The 25,344-nt window shown below is 43.9% G+C and overlaps 1 protein-coding gene across 1 annotated transcript in view; it reads left to right on the top strand.

Annotated features, from left to right (window-relative positions):
• The window catches only part of HS6ST1 (heparan sulfate 6-O-sulfotransferase 1), a 185,197-nt gene extending 162,232 nt beyond the window's left edge, over positions 1-22,965 (top strand). Inside the window, exon 2 of the mRNA XM_015637695.2 lies at positions 16,626-22,965. Within this exon, the coding sequence (XP_015493181.1) occupies positions 16,626-17,334 (709 nt within the window). The 3' untranslated portion in view covers positions 17,335-22,965. The remainder of the gene's footprint in view (positions 1-16,625) is intronic.
• Positions 22,966-25,344: the final 2,379 nt, after the last annotated feature.

Genomic DNA, 25,344 nt, shown 5'->3' with positions numbered 1-25,344 from the left:
AACATTCTTGTGAGGGGAAAGAGCAGCAAAAGATATTTTAAGATTCTTTGGATTTAAAAAGTTGGGATGTGATTCATAAATCTGCCATCCATCATCTTCAGCTCAGTGTCTCAAGGCTCATAGCAGCCTTTACAGGCTCCTTGATGATGAGATCAAGACACAGCACTGGGTACGGGACCTTGGCACCCAATTTCTGTAAGTGCCATCAGAAATCTGTAAAGTTCTGTGTGTTCATGGTGATAACGGGCATTCTGCTCTTCTGTGGAAATAATCTCCATTTTCTCTGAGACTGAAAGCTCTAGAAAGAAGAGAAAACACTCATGATTTCATGTAAATTCCTCACAAAATAACATATTATCGTTTTCCAGGCTGCATGCACAGCACAGGTATTGCATGAAATATGTTGGAGTTTTGTTGTAAGTAACTTCAGCTCAGGTTGAATTCCAGGTTCTCATTCAGAAAAGTGATCTCACATTGTAATGGACTTGAGCATGTACTTTTTGGACTTTTGGAGCAGTATGAAGGCTTGTCCCAAAAACACAGCAATAAGGGGGGTCTTCCTCTGTATGTGAAACACAGTGTAACATGTATGATGCATGTTCCCATAAATAACAAGAGAAATGGAGTTCTTCTGAGCCAGAACAGAGATAAGAGACTTAGGAGATAGAAACACATCCAGAATCACGTGTCTGGAGTTGGATTACTAGAAACAGTTTTAGAATTTGACATTGAGTTTGAGTGTCTGCAATTTCCCTTGCTTTTCCCTATTTTTTTCTAGTATTTTCTTGCTTTTGGTTTCAGTTACACTTTCTTTGATTAATCCTGCCACTATGTGCTTGTTCACCAGAGGGATGTGATCGGTCCTGGAGGAGTGTCTTTCTCCATTCCCTCAGGAACTCTCCCCTCCATGCTCTCACCTGTGAGGTATTCACAGGCTGGCACTCAAAAAGGGAACATTCTGAAGCTCTGATTTTGATACCTGGATCATCCTTGGGTTTCAAACTCTTTTTTCAAGGCAGGTCAGCTGCCTTGTATTGGCTTTTGAAGCAAAATAAAGTAGACCTCTCGAGTCCTTCAGTGGCAAAGGAGGACTAAGGGTGAGTGGAACATTGCACTAGTGGTGCAGCCACATCTGCTTTGCCTTCATTGGAATGAAGAGACACGGACAGCAGGAAACTGTTCCTGCTCCTGTGCACATCAGCAGGGCTGCCTTGGCCATGTGGGGACGTGCTGGGCACCTCAGGTACATTTGCAAGCAGTGAGGAGTTAATGCTCACATGACATCAGAGGCTGGTGGAGTCTAAAATCTGCTGGTTTCATGCTGAATGACAGCTCTTCAGCAACGCTGCAACTTCCCAGGGGCACTCCCTACTTCTCAGGGGAAGGGGAGCAGGCCCTTCCATAGTGCAGAGGTCTCTGCCGTGGATCATAACTAACTCACAACAGGAAAATCTTCAAGTGGGTCCAGAAAATGTCTGAACCGACAGTTCAGGCTCTGTCTTGTCTGAAAGAGCAATTCTGTCCTTTGATGTTCTTGTGCTTGAGCATGGAGGACTGTGCAGGAAGGCCAGCAGAGCCCCAGACTGTCAGAAATATTTAAAGGATCCCTTGAGAAGGAAGGGTCATTATCCAGAGGAGGTGAGCTTTGCAGGATGGAGGAGACCAAAACCAGGCATAGCACCTGGAGGGAGACTTGAGAAGGACAGATACCTGTCACATGCAGCCATGAACAGAAATGCCCAGTTGTCTTTAATTAAGCCCCTTCCTGTCCCACTGGAGGGAAATGGGTCCCGTGGCAGTAACAGAAAGGAAGTCAGTGCCTCTGCTGTTAATTTAATGTCCTCCTGGGGCAGACAGAGAATATCACTGTGCATGGTTTAATAAACAGGCAACATCCCACGAGGAGCTTTTGGCTCTTGACAGTATCTCTGAAAATGCCCTGACCCTCATCCAGAGGCCCTGGAGCATCCCCTGAGCAGAGAGACTTGAGAACACAGGAACTGGGAGAAGTACCTGCCCCAGCTGGTACCTGCTACCAAACGTCTGTCAAGCAGTGATGGAAAAACCACGCAGCAGCTGTTTTCCAGAGGAGAGCTTGTGAGCCACGTGTGCAAGGGCTGAAATCTCTTGGTTAAAACATATGTTGCAAGAAATGAGCAAAAGCTAAAGTAAACAGTTTACACAGAGGTAAAGCATCTGCTGATTGCTGCTATACACAGGCAAAATGAGGCTCTGTTTGAAAATGGCCTCATTTTGCCCTTGGAGCCTGGTTTTATACAGCGGAATAACTGATGCCTCAACAGGCAGAAGGCTCCATTACTTACGTTTCCACTGTGCATTTTCTTTCCCAAACAATGTTTGCTGCCCCAAGAGCCTAATTATCACCTAAGAGATGTTAACAGCCAGATCATTGGAGCTTTGAAAAGGTTTTGATCAAGTACAAGCAAGATGTAGTTTGTATTTTGGTGCCCTGTATTCCAGGAGCAGCTGGTCTCCTGAGGTAGGAAAGTGTGGACTAAGTTAATGAATTTAAATACACTTCTGTTAGATCTTTTAATCATGAATGTAATTGCATCTGGTAGTCTTTTTAATTTTTAAATATAGAGGATGTGATTGGATTTCTTTTCCTTTTTTTTAATTTAAATTAAATTTTCAAATCTGTCGCTACTGTTCCTCCCTTCGTGGAATTCTCCAGAAGGAAAGCCTTGTCTTCCCAGAGTGAACACTGTGAATCTCTGCTGTATTAATTATTTCATTATTAATTTTCTGCATTAGCAGTCCACCTTCTGTCCCTGTCCACAGCTGCTTTTGCCCTTGTTGTGTCTGGAACAAGGAGCACATGTGTAGTAACAAGTACACCAAGCCTGAGCATGGAGTGGGAGGAATTTCCCTTTGGAATTTACCTTTGATGCACACATACCTCTCGTGCCAGCTCTGGCACTTGTCTCTAGGCTGACTGGAATAACAGGATGCTCAAGCATCAGCCCAGCTTTCGGGAAGATTAACAAGGGGAGTTTGAAGCCCGATATTTGTGTCCCACCGATGACTGAGAGTGTTTCTCGTGTTTGAGCTAGCTGATAATAAAAGACATCACCAGGTGAAATGGAGCAGACCAAGCAGTTCTGTGATGCTGAGAGCTTTCCAGATCTCTTGCTTGGGCACACATCCCCTCTTCAAGATGAAAAAGCAATTCACCAAACTGAGATCCCCCAGAGTATTGAAAGAAAAGGATTGCAATGGCCCTGCTACCTTCCAGCTCCCATTGGCAAAATATTCAAAGAAAGGATAAATTATTATGTGAGGAGACAGGCAGGGGATTGAATGACTCAAAGCTGTAGGATATGAGCCTCATATACCAAGATCACCAGCTCTCATTCACCCCAGGTTGGTGGTGCCTGAAAGCCTCTCCAAGCTCAGCAGTTTGCCAGAGTGGCTGAAAGAGCTAATGGCCCCAGCCCAGCAGATCCCAGTGGGCAGAGACTTAGCACAGCATGCTCCAGGGATGTGGATTGCCACACACTTACTTCAAAATTTACGAAACACAAGAAAGTTTTCCTCCGTGATAATTGTTTTTACCGGCAGACTAAGCACATGCCTGCATCCAAACTGTGGTTATTTCAGTGGAGCCGTGCTGATAAACCCTTTTTGGGAAGGAATTCACACTGGCAAGGATCCTCTGCTCCACAATTTAACCCATTTCCCGGGACAGAATAAGCCATACCCACAACCACATAGATATTGCCACCCACAACTTTTTGCTGGCGTTGCTATTTGGCTGGTAATGTTCTTTTATTATTTACTTCTCACAGTACAGCTATGCCAGCAAAACTCTTCCATGTAACCTAAGCTTACAAGGGAGAAAATGCCTGTGTAAATCTTTTAAAGGTGGTGTTTCTCAGTCAAGCCTGAAGCAGAGACTGAACCAAAGGGCTGGGTAGGTGCAGAATTCCCAAGGCAAGCCCCAGTGCTGCGTGTCCCAGCAGCACATCACCCGCGGGCTGCAGGCACCCCGGGGCAGGGAATGGGAGCAGGGAATGCCTGTGACACTGGAAATGGAAATGCCCTGGCAGGTGCTGTCACAGCCTCTGGGAGGAAGGCTGAACAAGCAGAGGGGGCTTTAGGAGGATGCTCTTGTGGTGGCTCATCCCAGCAGAGGCTGAGGGTGGGTGACCTCAGTGGGCATCGCTGCCTGCAGTGCCCCTGTGGAGAGGGAAACAGCCCCAGTTACCAGCTCCTGGCAACTAAATGAGATTGCACTGGTGGCCTTGCAGTGTAAGACATGGCAAATGCCAGGAGAAGGGAAATGTTGGAGAGGGGAGCGGTGCCTCCCTGGCAGAGCAGTTCCGTGGTAGGCAGGTGCCATCTAGTGGGGTCGGGCACAGGATAAATGATAAATAAAACACTATTTTATGCACACTATTCCTGCTGCACAGGAGCAGTAACAGTCCCACTCTGCACTTCCCGAGGGCTCCTTTGGCCAGAAGGTTTTTCGAAAGAGAAAGCAGCACTTTGGGAGATGGCAACATACACTTTTAAGATGAAAATTAGACTTATCTGCAGTAGAGCTGCAGAGGAATTTGGCAGCCTTTTGGCCAGCTGGAACACCTCTGGAGTCCTTCAAATGAAAGGTGAAGGAATAATGTTGGCTTGTATTTAAATTTTAAAAGTATTTCGAGTATTTATTCATCAAAAATCAGATCTTTTTAAATCACATTCAACACATTGCTGCTCTTCTGGTACTCACAAGTGCTCCTGCTAACCACAGGACGAGGAATACCACACTTAGAAGAAGCCAAAGCTTGTCAGGACAAAGTATCCCTTCTTTACAGTGCAGGGGTGCTGTCTCTGTGAAATACCCACTTGGTACTTTACAACTCTCTCAGCCTCTCAATGCACAGGTCCAAGGGATCACCTGGCAGAGAAATCCTGAGGCTGCTGAAGTTTTGTAGACTCAAATGTCCACCTGAAATCCAAAACCACGAGGCTGATTTGTGCTTGCTGTGAGTGCAAATGAGGGGAAACAAGAGGATTCCTGTGACTAGAAGTAGCTTTGGTGTTCCTCTCACCTCTCCCAGCAGCAGCAGGTCGCTGTCAGAGGCAGGATGCTGGCTGGCCAGGACAGATCAGTGATGGATTTGGAGCAGCCCTTTCCAGCACTGCTCAGTTCATGAATTTTGCAGTTTTTGTTGGTTTCCTCGGCATGGTGATCCACTTAAGAGAGAAATTGTTTCTGGGAGCTAGACCATCACTCTGACAATTCCTGTTGTGTGCATGTCTGAATGCCTGCTTTAAATGAACAGTGGCTGCTGAGGCTGGCAGGCAGCACTCGTGCTGTTTGGGATAAAATACCCACACTTTGTCCTTTGCATGTTGCCTATTCTCCTTTTCTTTAGGAAGCAGTTTTAACGAAAGCATTAATTGCAGGCCAGCTAACGCTGCATTGTTTTCAGGCTCAAGCAAAAGAAGTTCAAGCATCAACCTACTGTTTTCAGATCAATAATTTGTGAAAAATGAATCATGATGCCCATGCAGTCTCCTGTGGTGCTGTGGGGCAGGGCTGCTTTTGCTCACAGGGAACATAATGAGCAGCCCTCTCTCCATGGGGCTGAGCCCCTCCTGCCCAGCCCAGCTCTGGTGGTGATTTTAAGAACAAAATGCCAGCAATTGTTTCCTTGGGGCTGGCTGGAGGCAGTGCCACATGCAGAATGCACTGCAGCTTGGGCTTCTCGATGCTGGCAAGGCCTGGGATCAGCTGCTGATCACTGCACATCCTTTGATGGATTTGTTGCATAGAGCTTTCAGTAATGCCTTGATTTCCCAGGAAATGATGTGTTTCAGACAGGAGCCAGGCAGCTTGTTACTCCTGCCAGCTGGTAGGGGGGGGAGGTATGTGCAAATAGATATTTGGTGTTTAATAATTGAAACTGGGTGTATCAAGGTTGGCAGCATCTCTTTCAGCTTTAAAGACAGGGTATTGTTAGAGGAAAATGGGATGCTTTCCTGTGCAGAAGACAAATTTTTCTGCCCCAGCTAATCTTGGTGTCTGCAGCTGCTGTGTCAATATCTCCTCCTGAGAGGCAGGGAATGAACTTCTGAACATCTGTAACAGCTACATTAAGTGGTGTGGTTTATTGTAGAATTATGGATGGTGATGATGGCTGGGTTACTAAACTGTAAATCAATCAAAGCATTTTGATGATATCCTAGATCATGAGAAACAGACTCATGCAGGAAGAGACAGTGATTTATTGCACCAGCTGGTAACACATTCAGCCCCAGTCATTTTTATTTATCATTACTTTAAAAATATTTCAACCCTTCATTAAAGCACATTTAAAAAAAAAAAAAATCTGTAATGATGATAAAGTTGTGCTGTAATGAAAATTGATGCTCCTGAACTGTGATTTCTGGTGATAGGAATGTGAAGAATAAGGAACTTAAGATACACAAAGTTCACACTAAATTAGTTGAACAATTGCCTTTGTTTAATTGTCTTTTACAGGCAAATGAAGGGAGCTTTTTCCTTTTCATCCTTAAATCTGTTCCTTTGAAAGCATCTCACACTATCTGTAGTTTTGAACCATGAAACCCGGGATTTTGAATGCTTAGCAAGTCATCCATTTCCAAGGCATTAGCAACACAGGCAGGATTTATTTCAATCCCTGCATATGATTCTTTGATCTGGGACTTACTTAAGTGCATTCCAGTGCTATTAATTAGGAAAACAGTATAAGACAGTGGCAACGCCAAGTGATCTTAAATGTAAAAGTGACTGATTAGTAGCTCTGCTTTCTTGAGGATTATCTTTTGCTGCTTAACAACATCTGCTGTTCCTGAGCAAGGGAGAATCAGTTAATTGAGGACAGGGAGCTTTGGTGCTCTTTGTAAGCCACTAGTATGACTATTCACAAGAAAAGAAGCCATGTGAGAACCTCCCCCAGCACTGATCTCATAAGAAGGAGCTGGGTAAATGGAATGAGGAGCAGTCCCCTACCTGATGCTGAGGTGTACAGCAGGATGCAACGTGTGCTGATTGCTTTGCAGGGCAGCAAACACAAGAAAGTCGTGTTTCCCTTTTCCTGGCAGCCCTGTGTGCCTTGCAGAGCACCTTGGAATCCTGTCCTTGCACTGGGCCTGCTTTCAGGAATGGGCTCTGCCCATTTTTGTGTTTTCTTCCGTGGAATGTCTTGTTTCTGGATGTTCTCTGGCTGGCTGAAAGTTACAGTGCTTACTTGTGTGTTCAGCACATGCCAGCCCAGTTTAAAAATCCTCTGCATCTCAATCCTCCTTCCAGAGTCTCCCTACTCAGATCAATGAAAGTGTCTGTCCATCAGTTTTTGATTGGAATAGGATTGATCAATGAGCAATTCAGGGGTGCTGTGCTGCAGCTGCAGCTGCCTGACACAAATATTGCCTCCCTTTGCCAAGGAATTCAATTGTCCTGCATAAGTGACTATTCTTGTTCCCTTAATCTTCCTCTGTGGTTTCTTTATAATTTAATCTTCTTCAAGGAGCCATATTTCCTGTCTATCATGCTGCTACACTTTCCTTGAGTCTGGTTTGAATCTCACATCCAGTGGAGCTCCTGTGATTCACAAGAGAATCTGACTTGCAGTTCAAAAGAAAATGCAAATTCTAGCCTATCTGCTTTATTTACAGCTGTTTCAAATAAATATCTTTACATATTGCATAGTTACTTCAACTTTGTCTTTGCCCCAAATCAGCTTGCTTCTGGTTTTCTTTTTTTCTGTTTGTCAATATCCCGGTCATTCTTCTCTCTGCATCCTGAAGTGTGCGGGCATAACGCAGAAATAATGCTTTCTTAATTAAAATATTCACTTGTTTTATTAATTGCATCCATCTTTACACCTGGGGAGGCTAAATCCCTGGCATTCTCTCTGTTGCCAGGACTAAGCTCCACAGATTTCTGTGCAGAAGCAGCACAGCTCAGCCCCAGGGACACAGCAGAAAGCTCCCTGACCTGGCAGCCTGCACTGGCACTGTGTCAGGGGACAGCACTCATTCCCTGGGGATGGAGGGAGGCCCCAAATGCTTTTCACTCATCTAGTGGTGGGGTTAAAACTGCTGTGCTATGCTACATGTCCAGTGGACATTGATCTCTGACACAGAGATGAAAAGTTCAGTGTCTCATTGCAAATGTTTCATTACTCTTCAGGGATTGATTTGTTACTTGTTTGGTTCTAATGGGGCCACACACAGGAAGATACTCCAAAAAAAAAAAAAGGGATATAGAACCCTTCCAGCAAATCTTTTATAGTAAAGGAGTCATGTGTTACTGATTTCTCTGTGTTTTGTAATGCCAAAATCAAGGTAACTGAAAGTCTCTGTGACAGACACCAGTGAGTGAAGGCAATGAAAATTTTTCTTTCAGAGAATGGCCGCGTTTTTCCCTCCTGAATCTTCCTACCTTGCTGACAGCAGGGGCAACAACAGAAGCAAAGGAATGCAAAGAATCAGCACAGGTTGCAGTCCACCTTTGTGCCATCTGTTCCCTGCCAGCACTGATGTAATCCCTCTGGCACTGAGACTTGCCTCTGCCATCTGTCAGCATTCCAGTGCTATTGATCAGGGGGTTTGCTGAGGTCACTTAGGAATCACAACAAGCCTCCCAAAACTCAGGAAAGGCACTAAACCACAGGAATTTGATTTGTAACCTGCTGTCATTTTTGGTGCCTTGCTTCAGCAGAAGACAGCAGTCAACACTTCCTAAGCTCCTCTTATGAGGAAAGTTATGATGGCAAAAGAAAGCGCCTGTTTATAAACGGTGCAAGTAACATAAGCTTTTAATGGGTCCTAGAGGAGTCCAAGGCTCCAGAGGGCTCTGGAATGCCTTTCACTCCACCCCCATTTGCTCCTCTCACCCTGACCCCCACATTTTTTTCCAAGCCTTTGTCCAATTTTCATCATATCTGTCATTTTGAAAAATGAGCTGTCGGTTCACTCCTAAGGTTCATAGCATGCCATGTATCTTTTTTTAGATTAACTTGTTTGCAAAGAGACAGTTCAACAGGAAATTCTTGTGCTTACACTGCAGTGCAATTTGTTATGAAAAGCAGAGATGTTGTTAAAACTCATTATCTGTGTCTGTTCTGCTAATTGGATATAAAAAAGTCATGAGACATGAGGATGATAGGACCACACTTCCTGGGTAAAAGCCCATTAGTACACTGCTAACAAATCTGAGCTGGGGCTGAGTGTGTAACAGTGCAGTGTGATCTCAGTGAATACCAGCATTGTACAGCTCTGAGATCAGAGGTAAAAGTGCAGCTCATTTCATTTCTGGAGATGAATGGAGATAGTGGTCCTGAAAGTGTCCATTTCTGATGGTTTCAGAGGAATGCCCAGCTACAGCTACCTTGATGCTCCATTTGATTCCAGATATAAAATGCTCCCTTGTATTACCACACGTGTCAATCAGGATGGAATAGCCTGTATCATTCTGCCACTCCCAACATGGGTGTCAAGGCCAATGTGCCCTCCCAACTTTGTGACAAACCAGGTCTCACCCCTCTTGGGGCTGCCTTACACCTTTTTTGCCTCCACTCCAGCTCTGCTGCCTTTGCCAGTAGATATTCATAGGAGGAATAGTAGATATTCATTCAGGAGGAATATCTATGTTGCAGGAACGTAGACACAATTCTAATTATTGCTTTGCAGGCCTGCCTTTCTTTGTAGGTCAGCTTTAAATAGAGACACCTCCCCCTGTGCTGCAGCCACAGACACACAGCATTACTGCTCCTACAGCACCCAAAATCAATCCTCTGCTGCTGCAGTGTGGCTGGATCCAGCACACAGATTGATTTTCCTGGGTTTCATGCCTTCAGGTCTCTCCAGCCCCCGTCTGGAGAAGGCCTTGCAGCTGGGTTGACTGTCTCTGGTGATTTTAAGCCGTGACTCAGCCTGTGCATGGCTTGTGAACACCAAAAGGGAGCTTGAGTTTAAGATTATTTGGTGTGGATGGAGGGGTGGGTGTTTCCTGAAATGCCTGAGCTGCTGCTTGCTTTTTTGTCTCCTTTTTGGCTGTCAGACTGTGTTATGCTTGCACACAGCCGTGGTGTTTGGTGCACACAGGGGCAGCACACAGGAGGTCTGCTAAGATGACAGGCTGCACCACCAGCACTGCAAAGCTCTGCAAATTGCCCACATTTTGTGAAAAATAAGGGTGAAAAGAGAGAGGTGTGGCTCTTCTGGTCTGCCTCAACCTCCTGGAGCAGCCTGAGCATTGCTTCAGGGCCGGCTCTGAACTGGCCCATGGTGAAATCTGCCCTGGGGTGACTCCCTGAGTGAGGATGAGGAGGGTGAGCAGAGCCTGTGTGAGGGTTGGCTGTTGTTACATTTCCAATTGTCCTTTCTTTTAATACAGCCAAGTCCCAAGAGCAGAGAGCATCAGGCAAAACAAACACAATTATGCAAAGCAAACGTGTTTCCCAAAGCGAGCACTGACACCCCCTCCTCTCCTGGCAAGGAAAATCACTGCTGTAGGTGTTTACCCAGGCTGAGAGCTGGAGGATTGGGTTTGCTCTTCAGTTTCTTGGCTTTTGGGCTTTTGTGTTGCAATCTTTATTTAAACATAGAGGACAGAAAAGACGTCTGCTGTGTTTTGTTTATTTGTTTGGGGGTTTTCTTTCTGTTTCTATGACTTTTAAAGGAGTGGAGTGTGTGAAGTGTGTTTAAAGTACTATTGTGTGTGAAATTCAGGAAGAGTCTAAATGAACAACAGATGAGAGGAAATTGACTGAGGAAAATTAGGACTATTTGCTACCAAAGGAAGTAATCATTGTACATATATTAAATTCCAATCTCTAACTGAGAATGTGCTTGTTATGCAAGAAATCTGACTGTTGAGGAAAACAGAGAAAAATGTGGAGTCTTTGCAAGGCTGGGCTTTAAAAGTGGTAAGTGTGGGTTTGGTAAATAAGCTTTTACTGAAGTGAGTGGAGGCTGAAGAGTCACACAGAGTTTCCCATGACAGCAGAAGGTTATTCTCTGTGCAGAAGGAGGAATCTGTTCTTCATACACCTGCTATTTGTAGGTAACATTTACTATGACTTTATAATGACAATATAAATTCTTTATGAACTTTGATCTGCCACATTCTCAGCTCATCCATCACAACTCACCTCCACTTGTTACTTACCTGTGAGTCCTTGCTGGGCCTGTTCCTTAAGGATACACTGCTCATTTTCAGTGGAAATAACCCTTACCTGGCAATGCCCTTCAGTCTCCCAGCCAAGTGGGGGTTTAGGTGATCACAGGGGGGGTGCTCAGTGCTCTGGTTCTTCTTCCCTTGGTCCCTGCACACTAACAGGGGTGCCGGTGCACAGGTGCATTTCACTGCTGGGAAGCAAAATCAGTGGTTGTTTCAGTGATAAACTACTTACAGTGAGAGCCATTAGAATTTATATATATATATGTGTGTGTGTGTGTGTTTGTGTATATATATATATATATATATATATATAATGGAATAGGGACCCTCACCAGGGATTTGTGGACTGCACAATACATGGGCTTGATTTACAAGGACACTTTAAATCAGCCACAAATTTGATATTACTACATCTTTAAACAAAACACAGTGTTCCTCATTATTGTAAGATGGCAGACTCCCTGCTGAGTTAATTCAGCAAAGATATAGAATGATTTTTTTTATTTTTTTTTATTTCTTTTTTTTTAGCTGCTGAAAAATTGCAGCCTGGGGGAATGTTGCTTTGACAGATTGGGGTTACATGGCTGAAGCTGACCTATGCAGCTTCCTTCCCCTTCCCCCACCTGGCAGGCAGATGAAGCATTTTTGATTACAAGTTGCTAGCTGTATTTTGTTCTTTATCTGATGGAAGGCCACCACAGTAGTCAAAAAGGACTTGTTTTATATTTTGCTTTTCCTGCAAGTAATGCTTGAAAGCTCAGTAAAAAACCTGTAAAGATTTTTTTTAAAAAAAATTAAATATAAAATAAAATTTGGCCATGTGGGAGGAAGCATTTAAGCACAGGAAAGAATAGGGAATTGCAGACTCAAATAATAAGCAGTTCTTGGCAGAATTTAGAGACCAGTAGCAGTAAGAAGGATGAATTGGCATGTAGAAAAGAGTGGAAATGAACTGAAGAGAAATGATAGCATCATATTTAGAATCTGTCACTTTATCTGAATTATCTTGACTGATTATTAGCAAAAGAGAAGCAATGGAGTTTTTAGAGGAAGAAGGTTTTCATTTCCCCTTCATTAGCTGAGGAACCTGCTGACAGGCTTTAAGACAGAATATTTTTAAATGGCAGCTTCAGCCACAAGAAAGGGTTATTTTTAACCCCGAGCTGCTCAGTCACTGCATTTGCAACATGGCCCTGCTTTAAAAAAACCCCAAAACTCTGCTGGGAAAACGAAGGCTGCTTTGTGAGAATGGGAAGGAGAGGTGTGGGTGGGAATCCTGTAGGGCAGTGGTGCCTCTGATGCCTGTGTGATGAAAATATGCCTCCAGTTAACCATTGTCCTCTGACCTCAATCCATGCTGAAACAGGGGCTTTGCATAATCATGCGAGGAGACGGCTCCTGCTCCAAAAGATGTTATGTTTTGAATTTCCAAAACACACAAAGGAGACATTGTCAGCCCTTCACACATGGGAAACAGAGGCAGGGAGAGAGAGATTTGTCTGGGGCAAGCAGGCTAATTTTGACAGAATGGGCACTTAAAGAGAAGTTTCCTGAATTCATTTGTGTATTATGACCACAAGATTGGCCTTCCTTTCTAATGCTGGATTTTGTTCTTCCTGAAACTTCACTTTAGTACAGGGCTGTTGATCAAAAAGCATTCTTTTATTCTGTTCTGTTTAATAAATATGCTAGGGATTCTTCCCTTGGACACTGTGCAGCTTGCATGCAGCTCCAAGCTGCAGCTGTGCAAACACTTCAGGTGGATTTTCATGTCGGGACTGCCAGGAGCAGAAATGCAAGAAAAGGCAGAGGTGTGGCTTTGTCTTCTGCTCGTCTTTGTGCCCTTGGAGGTCCCAGACCCCTGAGTGTGTAGAAGGTCCAAGAGCAGTAATGCTGCTCTTCTGCTTCATGTGGGAAGAAAAGTCTTTCCAGCTCCAATGGCTCCAATTGTCTTGCTCAAGCTTGTTCAGTCCAGAAAGGCCAGTGAGACATGACCCTGCATGACCCAACTGGGGCTGCTTGGGCTTTTTAGGAGGCAGGATTGAGTGGAACCATCTGGGCTAAGAGAAGATCACACTTCTGAAATGAGCCTTTAGGAACACTAAAGTTAAGTGGCTGTCTGGGACACCGTGCTGAATGCAGGGCACTCACAACTGCATGGGTTTTATGGGTTTATTTTATCTCCAGTGACCAAAAAAATGTACTAGTCATGTGGTTTCTCATGAATTTCAAGCCACTGCTGACAAGTGGCATTGTCTGTATTCTCAGCCATGCTGGAACAGAGTTCCCCCAGCCTCCTGACTGCTAATGGACAATGCTTTACTGTTACCTAATTTTTCTATAAACTTAAAGGCAAGCCCAAGTCATAGTTCAAGAACAGAACTTCAGTATCTTAAGTGCCTTGGTTGAACACTTGCATGGTCATCCCTCTAATATCCAAGTGTCTCCCCTCTCTGGCTCCTGAGGTCTCAGTCTCTTGGAAGGTGTACTGCTCACTTCCCTGAGGGCATCTGCTTCTTGGAAACCAATACCTTTCTAGAAAGCTAAATGCAAATTTGGGAGCATAATTTCTACTGTGTCATTGCTGCATCTCAATTTAGGCACTTAAAACTATTCTTTTGCTTTAAAGTCTCTGTTTAGTTTTGGTTTTTAGGGTGTTTTTTTTTGTTTTAGGGCTTTTTGTGGGGTTTTTTTTTGTAGGGTTTTTGTTTTGGTTTGGGATATTTTGTTTTAATTTATATTTTATTTTATTATATTATATTTTATTTCATTTATGCCCCATTGGGGCAGCTTCCTTAAGCACTTCCAGGTGCCTGGTTCCATTTTCCAAAGATAAATCTGATTTCTGTGTTAGGAGGCAAGCTCTTCCCTTCAAGCACTTTTCTGTGTGACAGACCTGGAAAGGGGAAAATTGGATTCAGTAGAATTTCAAAAATTGTAACTTACTTTCCTGTGCTTTCTATTCATTGAGATGAATATTTAGGAATTATCATTCATGGTAAAATATTTACCAGGGTATTACAGCAACTAAGTTGCAGTGCAGGTGTGAAGAAAGAAGTATTTGCTCCTTAAGCTTTTTCCAATCCATGTCCTGTTCAATGTCTCTGTTCCAATGGACTCCAGAAGCTTTGCATGATATTTATTAATCTGATTTGCTAACAGTCTCCTAAAGTTTAAACAGAGACAGAGAGAAGATAAGCTGGACTCAGGCTTGCAGGAATCAGATTCATGCCAACTCTGCCACCTCTGTTTGACTTTATGCACATCATTTAATATTTGTGCTTCCCCTTGTCTGCCAAATGCAGATACTAATTCTTCCCTTTTTTCCCTATCTGTACTTGTGTAGATGGCGAATTTGGACAGGAATCAGCTCCTCCTTTGTGGATACCTCACACACAAATGAGTCCCTGATCTTAGGGACCAGGGAGAAGCAAACTTCTATTTGCTTCTGTAGCCACAAAATAATAAATGACTTCGACCTGCTCAGTGAAAAATGCAACCTTTGGATTACATTGGTGAAAATAAAAAGTCCTCTGCAGTTCACAAGTCAAAAACTGCTGATAGTGTTTAGCACCGATGTCTGTCATTGAACATCTGGCATTCATCACTGCTTTCCTTTTCTTTCCACTGCCATATTTTATCCCATCTACTGGAGGTTTCTTAGCTCAGTCTGTATAAATTATGGTTGCCTCTCAGTCAGGGTAGTGGAATCACTACAGGAAGGAAAAAGAGGAAGACTGAAGGAAAGTGTCTGCTCCCCTTTTTCCCCCCTCTCCCTGTACACAGACAGTACTGGAAATTACTAGACAACAAGATAACTCTTGCTATTGAAGAGACATGGAATAGTTTCCAAAAATAACAAATGTCTTTACCAGCCCCAGTTATGAAGGCAGGAAGTGGGAGAGGAGCTGGAGCTGGAATGGACACCCGTTGCCATTGTTGGAAAGACCAAAATTGACTGCTTTGGTGTTCCAAAAAACTTTGCCCTTCAGCAAGTTTGTAATGAATTAGGAAAGCAAACATTGCTTAATATGAGACTTCCTGGGCAACAGCTTTGATGTATTATTTTAAAATTAAACTGCTCTTATTGCAGAAATTTAAGTTACTACTAGGAACAATAATACTGAAGGTGCTAGGAAAACACGGGTGTGTTAAAATTAGCCAGAAGAGAATACTTTTACTATGTCTTTTTTCCCCTCAAAAAATTGTTCACTGCCATCTCAATGGCCATTACATTCAGCGTTCCTGAGCAGTTCTGGCAAGGCAGTGAGCCCTGGCAGCAGTCTGAGGATGCATTTCTGATGGGAACACGAATCCTCCACCACCCCTGTGTGCAACACCTCCAGCTGCACGTGTGTGCCCCCTGCCAAAGCCAGGTGCTTCTGTGTGTGCACAGTGTCACACAGCCCCATGCCCTGCAAGAACGTGGCAGCTCGAGGGACTAGAGAAGGCATTTCCTCCTTCTAGAAACACAAAGACACCTCAGTCCCATGCTGCTGGCAGTTAGGGAAGAAAAGGCCCATTTCCCTCTTTGTGGAGAGGGCTGTTGCAGACCACCACCTCTGTCAATCCCAGAACTTTATGGGCTGAAGCCAGAGGGTCTCTGTCAGAGACAGCTGTCATGTTCTCACTTCTAGGGACAGCTGGTATTGTTGGGGGCTTCATTATTCTTAGAACAGCAAGAATGCCCCATGTCATTATGTGTGTTCTTCCTCGTTGTCTTGCTTTTCCCTTCTATTTAGTCTCGTGTCAAAAGCGAGCCTGAAGTTTGTTTGATTTAATACCAGGTTGACTGAAATGGGAATAAATTACTGCTGCTATTGCTGGTTGTCAGCACTGTCAGCCTTCTCTGTCCTCAAAGCATGTTGCATTCCTGATTTCCCATTGTTTTTCATTAATGTTCCTGTGGCTTTATCCTGCTACTCGCTGCAGGTGAGTCCCAGATTTCAACTCAGCAGCCAGATCAATCAAGCTGTGGGTGTCCTGGTCAGCATCTGAATGGAGTGACAGGCCCAGCTCACAGAGGCTGCTGGGCTGTCCTGGAGCAGGTCCTGGCTGGCACAGCAGGCACACGGTGCTCGGTGGGAAAGGCCAGGCAGTGCCAGGAGCCGCAGTTGATCGCTGAAGTCAATAGACAGGTTCAGCCCTGGTGATTTGTTCTGACTTTGTTGCTGGGAATGGACAACCTGGTGAAGGTGCTGCTACTTGGCAAGGCTTAAATGAGAAACACGGGTCTAATGTTGCACAAACTGCTTTGCAGGAGATATTGCAAGAGAAAAATAATCCACAAGTACAGTGGGTTATCCACCAATAATAACCAAGTGGGTTATCAATCCAGTGGATGATGGGATGTTGATTTACTCTCAGATTTTGCTGTCTGCACTAGATCTCTGCTTGCCAAGCACCTGTCCTGTTACTAGCAGAATATTTATTCTGTTCTCTCTTCTTCTTGTAGAAAATTTTACTACATCACTCTGCTGAGAGACCCCGTATCTCGTTACCTCAGCGAATGGCGTCACGTTCAACGAGGAGCTACTTGGAAGACCTCCTTGCACATGTGTGATGGCAGGACACCAACTCCTGAAGAGCTGCCCTCGTGCTACGAGGGCACGGACTGGTCGGGCTGCACGCTGCAGGAGTTCATGGATTGCCCGTATAATTTAGCCAACAACCGCCAAGTGAGGATGTTGGCTGACTTGAGCTTGGTGGGCTGCTACAACATGTCCTTCATCCCAGAGAACAAGCGAGCACAGATCCTGCTGGAGAGCGCAAAAAAAAACCTCAAAGACATGGCCTTCTTCGGCCTGACAGAGTTCCAGAGAAAGACTCAGTACCTGTTTGAGAGAACTTTTAACCTGAAATTCATCCGACCCTTTATGCAGTACAACAGCACGCGGGCGGGCGGGGTGGAGGTGGACAACGACACCATCCGCAGGATCGAGGAGCTCAATGACTTGGACATGCAGCTCTATGACTATGCAAAGGACCTCTTCCAACAGCGCTACCAGTACAAACGGCAGCTGGACAGGATGGAGCAGAGGATAAAGAACCGGGAGGAGAGGCTTCTTCACCGGTCCAACGAAGCGCTTCCCAAGGAAGAGACCGAGGAGCAAGGACGTTTGCCCACTGAGGACTACATGAGCCATATTATAGAGAAGTGGTAGCCTAGGCAGACTTTTATATTAATGATATTCTAGGGTTTCCATATAAGAGATCGTGGAAGTAAAATTACAAAAAAATACAAAAAAACCAAAAAAACAACAACAACAAAAAATATTTTATTTAAAAACAAGTCTGTAAAACAGAAGATAAATTGCTTCCTTGAGCATAGGGTCTTTTTACTGTTTCTTACAAGACCGATGAGATTCTTAAAAAAAAAATAAATACATAAAAATAAAAAAAAGGGTCAACATTCTAATGCAGAGATAAAAAAATGCATAAATGCAGTTACCAACTCATAAGTCCACATACAGAAGAACTTTTCTTATCCTCACGATTTTAACACAAATGGCAGAAGTTGGATTTTTTTAAAATCTGTTTGTCCCCTGAGTGTAATGATCTAAAGATACATAATTAAAAAACAAGGAAACAGAGGTTTTCTTTTGTGGGGGAGGTGGGATGGGAATTGCATTGTTTGTCAGTAACTGGTAATGGTGACTAAGTTGAGGATGGGCCATCCTGTCAGGCTGGGGTGTGAGCACACAAACATTCAGCTGGCAGCCACTGCCAGAAAGAAGTAGAGCACCATAAAAAAATTTAAAAAGAGAAAACCAGTCAGAGGATGAGAGACATTAAAGCAAATTGACAATGGCCTGGGAAATGTACTTAGCACAGTGGTTCTGATTCATTGCACTGGTATCACACATACATACGCAGCTTTGTCACAAAAATAATGGGGAATTCATACACAAAACTCCCAGGTTTGTTTCCCAGACAGGTCCCAAAACAAGTTAAAAGCCAACCATAGACTCAAACCTGCGTTCATATCCACTACCACTCAAGCCACCATCATCAAGTATTATGTGTTAACAGCACACAAAAACCCTATCCAACATACTACAAATAAAAAAAAAGGAAGAAAAATTTAAATACGCCTTCATAAATCTGCAAAAATTTCAGAGCCTGCAAATGATCAGTCATTACTGGGAATGTGATGAGGGGGTGATTTTGTTTTGTTTGTTGCTATGTGAAATACTGACCCAGAATAAGCATACAGACATACTCTAGCTGTATTATTTCAGTTATTTTTACTTGCTTTTATCAAGAGGTAATGGGCATCAACCTGCTTCCAGTGAAGTCACTAGAAGTGATTTAAGTGGGAACAGGATGGGGCTCTTTTCCAGAGCTATGAAAATTTCTGACTATAGGCCTGAATTAATAATGAGACAGTGCACATTGTCTTTTGGCAGGGTGCCTGTTCTGCGGCCCTTACTTTAAATGAACAAGCTGTGCTCATAAAACTGGAAAGGGGAATCATGGATTGTGTTTTTTTAGTCTCAGACCACTCTCAAAGCAGAACTCTTTCAATGCTTTTTTTTTTAGGGCCTCATGTAAGTTTAATCCTCCAGTGTGGGGACAGTCTAACCAGGTTCTGCTCGAGTCACAGAACAACAATGACATCTCTAATTCCTCTTCCCACTCACCAAATTAAAATATGGCTTATTTTTTTGATGCTGCAAGCACTTCTTTGTTTGGCTGGAAGCACAGAAATGAAGTAGTTTTTGCCTGGTTCATGTCTCACTCCGTTGTTACTCAGCCTGTAAGACCTGAACCTGCTATTGTTTAGGGTAAACTCTGAACCAAATGGAATATGATTTGATTTTCAAAGGCCATGTTAACTGCAAATCAAAGCTGGCATTGAAATCACTGGAGGAGAGGCAGAGTGCTGATTCACTCAGCTTTAGCATGCCATTTTTACAGCATCCCTTTCCCATCACACAAATTCACTGCTGTGCTGCTCGGTTTATGTTTTAATTCTTTCTCTGCCTCTGTGCTCTATTTCCAGCAGTTTCAAGTTCAGACTGAGTTTTGCAAAGGAGGGGCTCCTTTATTCTCCTGTGCACACCCTGGGGGATACACCTTGCTTTTGGAGACATTCTTCTGAAAAGTAAAGACAACTAAAAACTTGACAAAATACACAGAGCACTTAGGGCTCAAAGACAGCTCTGTTACAGCCCTGAGCCAGAGTCAGAGGCTGTCTTTCCTGTTGATTTCAGGTGGATTTTGGTCAGGTCTGCACCCTGCTGCTGCAGAGGGCACCAGCACACCCTCACCTGTCTGCAGTCACGGCGGGACATGGTCACCCACACGTTTGGCTGGTACCAGTATGTGCTGCTGTTGTCCATGTCTTTAAGGCTGTGTCAGTGCTTCTGCCACAGAATGGCTCCTGTTCCCAGAAATGTGGAGCCTGGACATAAGCATTTCCTCCTGGATGAAAATTGGGAAGCAAAACGAAGCCTTGTTTGGTGGTTGGCTTGTGGGGCAGAGAAGGTATTACAAGTCCATTTGCTCATCTCTGAATTCCAGGACTGGGAGAAGCTGTGTCTGCTAGTTGCCAGCACTTTTACGCTTTGCTGCAACTAAAGAAAACATTTGTGTTTTAAAAATGCAGCTTTACAGGCTGTTTACCCACAAAACCAGCACACAAGATATAGAAAAAGCAACTGTTCCACATGCACAGTTTCCACCTTTCCTCAAAAGCTTTTCAGGGTGTGTCCTGAGTCATGGATCCACAACACACAAGTGATTCCTGCAGCTAATCTCTATTGGTGTCACACTGCTGGGACTGTGTGTGATTCAGACCAGTGCTGTGATTAGGCTGTGTCTGCCTGAGCTGTCCCTGTGTTACAGGCTCTGAGTAACCAGCTGGATGTTAATGAATCTGTCTTCAGGGCTGTCTAAATCAGAAGCAGCCTCTGACCTTAGAATCGTGTCAGTAGAGGACCTCGTTCCAACATTTTCTTTGTAATATATTGCAGTAATAAGAAGAAGAAATGAAATTACATTGCAAACTGTCTTTGGTTAACAGTTTCATTTCAACCACAAAAGAAGGGCTGATCTCACTTAGTACTGAGGCAGAAGTTTCTAGATTTAAATTCTGCACCCAGCAATTGCTTCAGTTTTTCCACCTCTACACTGGGAGTAATTTACAGACTCTAAAAGGGTTACTCCAAGGTATGAAAAGTATAGGGCACTTTGAAACAGATTCTGAGTAATGGAAATGGATCACCCAAAAGCCATCCCTCACCCTGGCTGCTGTGCTGGTCTGCCTCTGGCTGTGAGCCATGTGTTAATTTGTTTTAAGTGCTGTGCACCACAACATGGGTTGCAGGATGTACCTGGCACTATCTTCTTCCTTTAGTGGGTGCAAAGGAACTTTTTTAACATAATGTGAATGTAGATTTTTGTGATTTATATGTACCACACTTGGAAGAGGTACTGTTTTTTTTCTTTTTTAGGACTGATATTTTGATGCTACAATAACATGAAAAGTGTGTGTGTAGTTTTAAAATGAATGGAGAATAATGGCTTTAAGGCACTCTGGCAGAAGTGGTGGCCAGATAGTAGATTCTTGTTCAATATCTGCCCCTTTCTTCCAAAATGTTTTTCCTGTGACTTCCAGACACAACAAGACCTTCTTCAGTACATGAAATGTTTCTTCAGGGGGTCTGTCAGTACATCATGATCCAGGTCAGGTTAAGAGAGTTCTGGGAGCAGGCAGGTGTGAGATTGGACTTGTTTCTTAGGGCCTTCTTGACTTCTTAGGGCTAAAGATGTCAGTTTGCTTTTAGTCACGTTTTAGCCATGCTTTAGCATCACTGCTTGGTGGGCATTGTTGCTGAAGAAAACATTTTCTTGCTGGTTTGTCTCATCCTAGTTAGCTCTGTTGAAGGAGTTTGCCTCATTGAAAGTTTTCCAGACAGTCAGGTGCCACCTTGTACCCTGTCCAGGTCACAGAATGCAGGATTGACTGCTAAGGTTGCCAGCCCAGGCTGTCACGGGGTTCAAAGCCATCAACAAAACAAAACAAAACAAAAAGTCAGCAAAGGATCTGTGCAAATTTCTTGTCTGAATTTTTCCCATTATACCCAACATTTTGGAATAAATGAGGAGCATTTTAGTTGATATTTTTGCATCCCACAGTTCCTTACTCACTTACAAAACTGGGATGACAATGAAAGCAGCATAAGAAGGATCCCAAAAAGGATTTGAATCCTCTGTCCCAGGGCTGTCAGACCAACACAGAGCAGGGCAGTTGCTGAGTGTGACCAAGGCAGAAGGGCTCCCCAGTGGCAGCACAATTAGGAAGTCTTCCCTCTAAGCCAACCAAGTCACTTCAGAGAGAGCAGTGGACAGCTACAGAAGGTGATGATATCATCATAGCACAGGGCCTGACCACGCTCATGTCCTGGGGTTAAAAGCATCTCTAGTGTCTTTCTGGTGTTCAGAGTTACCCAAACCCCCTCCTACACCCTAGACTTTTCCAGTCATCACAAAAAAGGGGTAGCACTACAGGAATTCACCACCCAAACTGTGCTTAAATACTGTATTCCCAGAGCTATAGCTTGGCATGCAGCTGACACTGCTGGATTCAAATCACAGGGCTGGCTGCACCCTCTTTTTATTCTTGTTTTCACTTTCACTAATATTAGCAGATCATGTTCCAGAGGCAGGAGTGAGCATGGGATTCACTGCCTGATTAGGAGTATTCCAAGCCTTTATAGCACAGGTCAGTGAGCAGCAGCTCAGGCAAGACAGGCACACAATCCCAGCTATCCATGGCTGTTTGCTTTACCCCATCCACAAGAATTCTACCAAGGGGAGTGCAGCCCTGATAAGCACATGGGTGTTAAAGCCTGTGTTGTCCCAGCTCTGTAATTCTCAGCCATGCAAGCTGAAAAAAACCCCAACATTTACAAATGGGTTTGTCTCCTCAGATCCCCCACAGTTCCCCCTCCATGTTCAATTCCCCCAGGTGTCTGTTCTGGAGACTGGATTGAGAGAGTTGTATTATAATGAATAATTTTATATTCAAAGGGTTTACTGAGCATGATTTGTTTTGTACATATTGGAATATGATTTAACTTATTTTTATTGCCCCTTTTAATCTTTTTTTTTTTTTTTTCCCATAAGGAGAAGACAAAAATCCTCATCCTCTCTCAATGTGAAGTTCCTATGTGTTTATGTGTAGTTCTGCCAGTCTACACACACCAGGCAGGGGATTTCTCACTGTCCCTACAGCTATCTGATTTTGGTTTTTATTGTCATTTCTATTCATCTGGGACTTTGCTTATTTTGTCTCTTCCTTCCTCTCTGCTGCACAATCTGCACAGAGCAGGGAAAGGGCAATGCAGGCAGGATTTTCTCTTCCTTCCTTTCCCCTTTCTTGTGTGCTTTACTTACCAAGGAACTCTGTTCCTCCAGGAGTTGTGTGACTGAGGGTAAAAATAAACAACCTGGTCCTCCCACCTGCCTTCCATCCTCCATACTGTAGCTCAAACAGATTCAGCTTCTCTGAAAGTGATTGTGGCTGGACTCATTCCATTGGGCTGAATGCATATTGTTTGCATTTCCCCCCCCACTTCAGGAACTTAAAAACAACAAAAAATAAAAGGCAACGGTTTGACTTGAGCCAAGTAACACTTAAAGCTCTATATATTTATTTATAGCATCTTACAAAAAGTGCTAAAAGGTTTTTTCTTCCACAAGAAAAATAAAATTTTAAAAAAATCATCTAATTGTTTTTGTCTAGATCCAAGATGAATGTTAGCAGATGAAATAAACCCTAAAACTGAGCATCTGTTGTGTGTGTTGTCCTTGCATTGGCCTTTGGATGCTGTTTGAGTGTAATATGTCTTCCCTGTTCATTACAGAGGGATAAAGCTGCCAGTGCAGTTGATGGAGAATATTTTTTTTCTGCTACAAAAACAGATTCCTGGACAAGAAATATTCAAGTAGAAACTGCAGTCTGCTCATTCCATTGTCACATTTGAGCCAACATTGCAAAAAGCCCTTAAACCTCGAGGAACCTATTATCTTTTTAAAATTACCTTTGATACTGTACAGTCTTAGTTTTCTTTTTCAGTCACTGCAGTGAACACATTTGCATGCAACAGCAGTTGTTACACCAAATATTACAGAATAATTTAACAGAATTCTTTTGCTTGCTTCATGCTCAGAAGTGCTTTGTTGTGTGAAAACATTCTGCAGTTCCTGAGCTGAGCCACTGTTTTGTAAGGTGAAAGTAAGGTAGGGCTAAGAGAATGGTGGTACAAGTGTCTCACAGCATCCTGAGCGAGAACAGCAAGATGTTTAAGCAGTGAGTGACAAAGCTGTGAGTTCACCAAAGCATCCCTGCAGCTCACACTTGGAGGAGGGAGGGAGGGAGGGGCCGTGCAGGTGCTGCTGGAGGACTCAGGTAAGTGATGAGGTGAAGGGAGGGGACTGACAGAGACCTTGGGTCAGCCCCTCTGGCTGTGCTGGTGCCACTGCCCAGGAGCCTTCATGTCCTGCTGAGCTGCAGGAGGAATTTCTCTGGACAGAGTGGCAGCCAAGGTGCAGACACAGCTTGTCTTGCTGTGTGGGAGCCCTGCTGTTCCTGGCTGAAAGCACTATTCTCCTCCTCAACCATCCCAAAAGCCAGGAGAATGCTCTGGGCAGGTAAAAGGCTTTAATTTGTACATGGTCTTCCTACACCACCCTTAAAATGGTTCTTGCTCTCTGTGCTAGGAGCCTCCAGGAACAGGAAAGGAGGGAGGAAGAGGGAGGATCGCTAGCTGGCAGGTGGAAGGGAGGCTTCTGCTCTTGCAGAAGGGGAAAGGAGCAGAATGGATGCTTGTAGGAGGGTAAAAGAAGCAGAGAAATTACAGAGAGAATAACCTCCAGTATACTGGTTTTTTTTTTCCTTGATTACACTGGTGACTACTCAGTTTCTTGTGTCCAAAATGTTCCTGTTTCTATTCTATCTGGTGATTTTACACTATCCAGCATTGCCTCTGGGGGATGTGCTGCCTCAGGTTAGTTGGAAAGTGCCCTCCTTTGCATCTGTCTTGGTCTGAAAAGGCACGAGGTCTGCCTCCCTTGAAATGGAAAATGTAAACTCCCTCCCTTCAAATTATTTTAATTTTGAAATTAAAGGGCTCTCAGGAAAAGATACAGAAGTAGGAATAACAATTCTTTCCTAGTATGTATAAATAAAAAAAAACAAACTACAACTTAATAGGAAAATTAAAATAAAATGCAGTAGTGCAAAACCCCTGGCTGAGTCAGAATACAACCTGACACCCCGTTGGTCAGGGTGTTGGTAGCAGTCCATTTAAATGGTGGCTGCAGTCCTCCTGGGGTGACAGACATGCTTCTGTTGGAGCAGTGATCCTGTAGAAGGGTGCAGTTTTCCTCTGAAGGCCTGGTGATGCAGATGGGTCCTGTGCTCCTCTGGGAATCCAGTGGGGAAAGGCTGCCTGTGGTGTTCCAAGTCTCAGATTATATCCAGGTAGGGATGCTGGGCTCCTCCCCCTGGGTGGAGCATCTCACAGTGGGATGATGTGATTTTATCAGTCCTGCAGTGAGACTCAATGGCCCATGAACAGAAGAGATCCCCCTGGAGGGAGGATGGGTGGTGGAAGAGAAAGAACACCTCCCCACCTGGTTTGAACAGCTGGTAATAGAATATTTCTGGTTACATCCTGCTGCAGCCTCAGACAGCAGCCTGCTGCTACCCTAACTAATGCCTAATTCATGGCCATGAATTAACATGGCCCATGAATGCAGCTGTGGGAAAGCTGAAAAAAAAAAAAAAAAAAAAGAGAAGGATTTCATGAATACAGATTTCTGGGTGGCTGCTATTCGTGGGAATTGAAAGCCAGGAGAGAACAGTTTCTTATGGCCAAGTCTCCATAGTATGGCAAAAGAAACTCCTCTCCCTAAGAAAACTGAAGAAAGACTATTCTAGAAGTGGTGAACTGACTGAAAGTCCCAAGTTTTACCTCTTTGTGTTGTCAGTGAGAAAAGAAAGAGGGTGTGGGGAGGAGAAGAAGCATTCTGAAGGTTTTATTCTGATTTCTTATTATTTTTATTTTTAATCCTGTTAATAAACTCTTCTTTATACCCTTTAAGTTTTGAGCCTGATTTGCTCTCCTCCTAATCGTATCTCCCAACAGAAAATAAGTAAATAA

The sequence above is a fragment of the Parus major genome, chromosome 9, assembly GCF_001522545.3.
Source record: "Parus major isolate Abel chromosome 9, Parus_major1.1, whole genome shotgun sequence".
NCBI classification, from domain to species: Eukaryota; Metazoa; Chordata; class Aves; order Passeriformes; family Paridae; genus Parus; species Parus major.
This window is presented reverse-complemented; position numbering and strand designations above follow the sequence as displayed.